At 41.4% G+C, this 6,784-nt stretch overlaps 1 protein-coding gene across 1 annotated transcript; it reads left to right on the plus strand.

Moving 5' to 3' along the window:
- Nucleotides 1–2,269: 2,269 nt before the first annotated feature.
- On the plus strand, nt 2,270–3,601 carry LOC117941515 (zinc finger protein 239-like). The gene is made up of 2 exons (XM_034866521.1): nt 2,270–2,299; nt 2,819–3,601. The coding sequence occupies exons 1-2, from the start codon at nt 2,270–2,272 to the stop codon at nt 3,599–3,601; spliced, it is 813 nt and encodes a 270-aa protein (XP_034722412.1).
- The last annotated feature ends 3,183 nt before the right edge of the window (nt 3,602–6,784 follow it).

Here is a 6,784-nt window from a genome sequence, read left to right on the forward strand (position 1 = left end):
TGCCTACACCGGTTGGGGGTGAGAGAGAGAGAGACATGGAGAATTGCATCAGAGGGTGGGGAGCAGGAACATGGAGGCAGCAGGTGACTCCAACCACAGATCCGAGCCAGAAACACCTGCAGGAAGCGATAGGAGGAGAGAGCAAAAGACTCCGGGAAAGGGAAGAAGTTGAGTTAGTAACATCTATTAATGGGATGAGGTTGCATACAGATGGAGAGAAGGAGGAAGAGAGAGGGGCCCAGTGCTAAATGACGAGTAGTGTGCTTCTCTGACATTACGGAGGGCCTTCCTATACGTTTTAAGACTATCTTGCTAAATTAAAAAATAATTTTCCAGTTTGGCTGTAACGCCAAATCCTCTCAAGTTTCTGCAATATTTGCGAGTTTCAGTGTTATACCATGGAGCTAACCGTCTTGGTTTTATTATCTTCTTTTTTAGAGCGGCAACAGAGTCGAGAGTCATTTGTAGCGAGCCTGCTGCACTATCAACAAAATGACCGATTAGGGAGGGACTAATAGCATAGTAGTCCTCAGTTACTTTGTGACTTAGTAATGAATTAAAAGCTGATGGAATCACATCCTTAAATTTAGTTACAGCACTATCAGATAGACATCTTGTATAGAAGGTTTTGCTTAATGGCGTGTAGTTCAGCAGTATAAACTCAAAAGTTATCAAACAGTGGTCAGATAAAAAGGGATTCTGTGGGAACACTATTAAATGTTCAATTTCAACACCATACACCAGAACAAGATCGAGGGTGTGGTTAAAACGGTAAGTCGGTTTATGTACACTTTGAGAGAAGCCAATAGAATCTAAAAGAGAGATAAACGCAGTGCTAAGGCTATCATTCTCATCGTCCACATGAATATTAAAACACCTACAATAAGAACTTTGTCCGTTTTTAAGGACTAAATTTGCCAAAAACTCTGCAAATTCAGATACAAATTCAGAATATGGACCAGGTGCACGGTACACTATAACAAATAGAACTGGTTGCAGTGAAATAAAGGCCGGCACAAGCGTTTGTGTTTCTAAAACAGTTCTCCTATATGCAAAAATAAACATAATAAACATTCTCATATAAAGCATACACTATTTACATTTCTTCAAATAAGGCCCAAATATGTGCCAAATCTTAAACCAGTGAGGCCATTATCCACTATAAAACGGTAGATATCTATCTTGTTTACTATAGCATCTTTGATTGCATACTAGCCAGTTGGATGGGGAATATTGGCCTCTTTCAGCCTCCATACTCTTTGGATGACGTTGCCTCCCAGATATGGGCATACTATTGGCTTTACTTCCGTAAACAACAGAGAGCAGACACGGACCACGGAGCTAGCGGCATTAATAAGCGAAAACGCGATGAATTACGGACATAAAGTAGATAAATCTTGGATGTAACGGTTTGGATTTAATGCTCAACAATCCCGAAAAAGGCTGGAAGTTCCAGGCTGGATAGAAAATAACCTGTAGAGGCTAGAGAGACTCTGAAGAGACCTCCGTAACCGATAACTCGTTAACTTTTTAGTCCCAACTTTTGGTGAGTTTCTATGTTTTATGGTTATTAAATGATTAAACTATGAATCAGAGGTGCTGTTTTTGCTCGTGGGCGAGTCTCTTGGTCTAAGAGGGTTGAGGCTGAATCTCATTTCTCTGTCTTACCCCTTTCCCTCGTATTTGCGCGTTCAAGCAGGACCTAGTCGTGTCCCAATACCTATTACAACCAAGGGGTAAGTGGTGTATTGCCCTAGGAACCATAGACGGTAAAGGAAACTTCAGACTGGTTATTAGCTGTAGTTGTTGTTTGTGGTCTTGTGTGTGACATGTTAGTTATGGTTCTAATAGTTGATAATGGTTCTGTAACAACATTTAATGTAATGTTTTTGCCTGTTATGTTTTAATTTATCGGCAACAAAGATTTTTGTTAACAAGATGTTAATGTTAAACAAGTACACAGGGTGTATATGTATGTATACATAATACATGTGTATACACATATGTATTGCAAACAGACCGACATACTACACAGATAAGAACATCTGTCTCTGCACCACCAAAGTAAACATAAAATAACTATAACATATATAAATGCATATGACACTGTTGTCCAAACCCACACAATCAACAGACAGAGACGCCATCTTGGAAGTTTGTGATCAGTACTCTATGGTGATGTCACCAAGTGGTGTTCTATTTCATAGGGGGATGTTTTCACCCCTTACCCCTTGGTTTCCAGGGCCAGGGCGAGCGTAGCCTGCGGCGAATGTCCCACTGGGGCAGGTTGGCTCACCCGGTCAGTCTACAGTCTATGGTCTCGCCTGAGTCCAGGTGACTTTATTATGTTTATAATAATATTAAAGGGAAAGTGAAACACAGCTAAGACGGGAATGTTGTTCGGCTTTTCTCAAGTTTAGACAGCTAGCTAATGCTATGCCGCCGGACGTTGGCCCAACAGCGTTAGCTTGACAATTCCTCATTTGCCCTCTCACGTCTGACAGGTTTGTAATTATACAGCTGCTGGCCTTTCCACCTCTTCCTCATCCCAGTCAGTCGCCGTAGTGCTAGTGCTAGGCTCAGACTTCACTCCCCAATTTGACGTCACTCCCGAATTGACTTAATAAACCCGCAAATACCATAAATGACCAAAAACTGACATTTAACACTATTTGGAGACATTTAAAAAAAATGATATACATATCTTGAGTGCTTTTTGTACCCAATAATCAGCAGTTGTGGTTAACCTACAACATGGGCTTTAAGCTAGATCTCTACTGCGGCACCTCACTAACTCACTCTCTGTTTTTCTGTCTAGAAACAGAGAGGAAGAGGAGTCAAACATCACCGCTGTCAGCACTGTGACAAAACCTTCACCGCATCAGGATATTTAAAGATCCATCGGAGAGTTCACACTGGAGAGAAGCCGTACAGCTGTGATCTATGTGGGGCAGCTTTCACACAACAGAGTTCCCTAAAAACACATCAACACATTCACACTGGAGAGAAGCCATACAGCTGTGATCTATGTGGAGCAGCTTTCACACAGCAGAGTACCCGAAAAAGACATCAACGCATTCACACTGGAGAGAAGCCGTACAGCTGTGATCAATGTGGGGAAACATTTTCTCAGAGTGGTACCCTAAAAAAACATCAACGCATTCACACTGGAGAGAAGCCGTACAGCTGTGATCAATGTGGGGAATCTTTTTCTTGTAGTAGTAGTCTGAAATCTCACCAGCGCATTCACACTGGAGAGAAACCGTACTGGTGTGAACAATGTGGGGAAACGTTTTCTCAGAGTGGTCACCTTAAATCTCACCATCTCACCCACACTGGAGAGAAACCGTACAGCTGTGATCAATGTGGGGAAACATTTTCTCAGAGTAGTACCCTTAACTCTCACCAGCGCATTCACACTGGAGAGAAGGCGTACAGCTGTGAACAATGTGGGAAAACGTTTTCTCGGAGTAGTAACCTTAAAATTCACCAGCGCATTCACACTAGAGAGAGGGCGTACAGCTGTGAACAATGTGGGAAAACCTTTTCTCAGAGTGGTCACCTTAAAAGACACCATCTCATCCACACTGCCTCTTTGTGAACATGTTTCAGAGCCAAGCTGTTTCCTCCTCCTCCTCCTGCCCTGATAGCTGTGTTGATATATTCTGATCTTCTCTCCACATTGAAGGCTGACCAGCAGTAACTCTATCTTCTGAACAGCATGTACAGTGAGGAAAATAAGTATTTGAACACCTTGCTATTTTGCAAGTTCTCCCACTTAGAAATCATGGGGGGTCAGAAATTATCATCATAGGTGCATGTCCACTGTGAGAAACATAAAACAAAAACAAAAACTCCAGATCTAACAATGTATGATTTTTTAACTATTTATTTGTATGATACAGCTGCAAATAAGTATTTAAACACCTGTCTATCAGCTACAATTCTGACCCTCAAAGACCTGTTAGTCTGCCTTCAAAATGTCCACCTCCACTCCATTTGTTATCCTAAATTAGATGCACCTGTTTGAGATTGTTAGCTGCATAAAGACACCTGTCCACCCCATACCATCAGTAAGAATCCAACTACTAACATGGCCAAGACCAAAGAGCTGTCCAAAGACAATAGAGACTAAATTGTACACCTCCACAAGACTGGACAGGACTACGGGGACATGTCCAAGCAGCTTGGTGAAGACAGGTCCACTGTTGGAGCAATCATTAGAAAATAGAAGAAGCTAAACATGACTGTCAGTCTCCCTCGGACTGGGGCTCCATGCAAGATCTCACCTCGGGGGGTCTCAGTGATCCTAAGAAAGGTGAGAAATCAGCCCAGAACTACACGGGAGGAGCTGGTCAAAGAGCTGGGACCACCGTTTCCAAGGTTACTGGAAAAACGTCATGGTTAAACGTCATGGTTTGAAATCATGCGTGGCCCGGAAGGTTACCATGGGAGGAAGTTATGTGGTCAGATGAGACCAGAATACAACTTTTTGGTCATAATTCCACTAACCGTGTTTGGAGGAAGAAGAATGATGAGTACCATCCCAAGACCACCATCCCTACTGTGAAGCATGGGGGGGGTAGCATCATGCTTTGGGGGTGTTTTTCTGCACATGAGACAGGGTGACTGCACTGTAGTAAGGAGAGGAGGACCAGGGCCATGTATTGGGAGATTTTGGGGAACAACGTCCTTCCCTCAGTTAGAGCATTGAAGATGGGTCGAGGTCTTCCAACATGACAATGACCCGAAGACCAGAGCCAGGAGAACCAAGGGGGGCTCTGGAAGAAGCAGATCAAGGTTCTGGCGTGGCCTAGCCAGTCTCCAGACTTGGATTTTTTTTAAGATAATGTCTCTCACAGTGGACATGCACCTACGATGACAATTTCAGACCCCTCCATGATTTCTAAGTAACTTGCCAAATAGCAGGGTGTTCAAATACTTATTTTCCTCACTTTATGTTGTAATGGCTACGACTACATATTACCCTCCCTCCCTTTGAAGGGGTAGTCCTGTCATTCATGTAAATAGTTTTAACCCTCTGCTTTGAACCGTAGTGGACTCAGTTCTGAGACGCAGGCAGCACAGTTGCTTTTCACCGACTGTAAGACCCAGGCGGACCCAGCAGAGCATGCTGGGAAACGCCGGCCTCTCAGCTGATCTAACAGCTGATTGGCTCAGAATCGATTAAACATGATGACGTTTTTGTACACTTTATATTGATTTTGAATTGGAGGGATTTTAACTGCTATTAGTTAAATTTGAAGGCGCATTCTGTCCAGAACACGTGTTGTGTGGCTGATAGTGACGTTTAGAAGTCAGAGAGACTAAATCTGTTCAGATTACAGATCATCTCCAGTCTGTTGTCCTTTAATGGTAGATACGGCCATGGTTGGAAAGATTCTGTTGCTAAATGCTACTGAAGTATAGTGTAAATATAGAGTACAGTAGGAACATAAAGTACAGCGTGAACATGAGTGGCATCAGTGAATAAATAGATATTGCACATGTAACTGAGTAATTATTGCACATAACTGTCCAAGAATATAGAGATTCAGATGTAGACATGTGTGTTATTAGTCCAGTTGTGACACTCTAAGTGTGTAATGCTTGAGGAGGAGTTATATAGTCTGATAGCCACAGGCAGCAATGACCTTCTGGGGGGGGGGGGGTCTCAGCCAGTGTGCTGTCGAGTGGGGGGGAGTCGTAGATAGTATTTTGAATAGCATTCTCCTCTAACTTATTTCATTTATTGATTTATTTATATTTCCTGTGTTGATTGATTTACAATTCATTGTTAACAGGTTGTATTATATGTATCTGATTACATAATCAACACATTAATTTGATGCATCATGACACACGTTATGTAGACGATATCTATTTAAACCTCTGTTAAACCCACAGACATTTATTATAACTTCCAGAAGAAATCAGTTTCTAAAGACACCAAATATGTCAAGATGAAGTTTGAGTTCCACATTTATTAGTATTTGATGTGCAGCCCCAGAAAACATATTGCTGAATATTTCATTGTGTCATGAAGCTTCATTTAAGAGTGAGGCCTATTACATCCCATAATGTCTCCAGAACACAGTATGTGTCCTTGTTATACCGGGTAGAAAAAGTTAATGGATGTTTCTATCTTGTGTGAAAAGTCTTTTGGATAATTAGTGGTCACTTTGGCCATTTTTTATTTGTTTCATGAATTCTGTAAGATGGTTTATGAGTCAAAGAAATGTGTAAATATGTGATTGTAGAATAAAAAGTGTAAAATAAAGCAGGTGTTGAACACAAGGCCTGAGGAAGCAGTGAGAACAGAAAAGCTGGTTTACACACAAGTTGGATTTCAGTCGAGGATGATCTTTATTGTTGAGAATAAAGTTGAACTTTCAGTATTAGTGCCAGACATAAAAACAATAAATCAGAGATAGAAGTTGTTTTTTGTATTTTGAGAAAAAAGTCGAAATGTGGAAAAATATTTTGAATGAAAGTCTAAATCCAGTTTTGAGAATAGGGTCTAAATATCAGGAATAATGTTGAAATATGGAGAATAAAGTAAACAATTCTCATTTTGACTTCATTTCTAAAAGCTGAAACCAATCTGAAGATCTTCCTCCTCTGATGTTCTCTTATGTCTGGCACTATGGGGAACGTTGCCATAGTGACTGGTATGAAAATTCCGATACCTATAATAAGAATTAATAATAATAATTAAAGCTGCAAGCAGCGATGAACGGGCCCTCGCCTCTATGCAGGTTGGGCTACTGGCAGAGGCCAATCT

The sequence above is a fragment of the Etheostoma cragini genome, unplaced genomic scaffold, assembly GCF_013103735.1.
Source record: "Etheostoma cragini isolate CJK2018 unplaced genomic scaffold, CSU_Ecrag_1.0 ScbMSFa_897, whole genome shotgun sequence".
In the NCBI taxonomy this organism is placed as follows: Eukaryota; Metazoa; Chordata; class Actinopteri; order Perciformes; family Percidae; genus Etheostoma; species Etheostoma cragini.

Bases quoted from the DNA above. Each gene is read 5' to 3' on its own strand.
- LOC117941515 (XM_034866521.1), top strand. From the start codon at position 2,270: ATGTCCCACTGGGGCAGGTTGGCTCACCCG. The intron at 2,300-2,818 runs GTCAGTCTACAG...TTTTCTGTCTAG, and splicing joins GGGGCAGGTTGGCTCACCCG to AAACAGAGAGGAAGAGGAGT.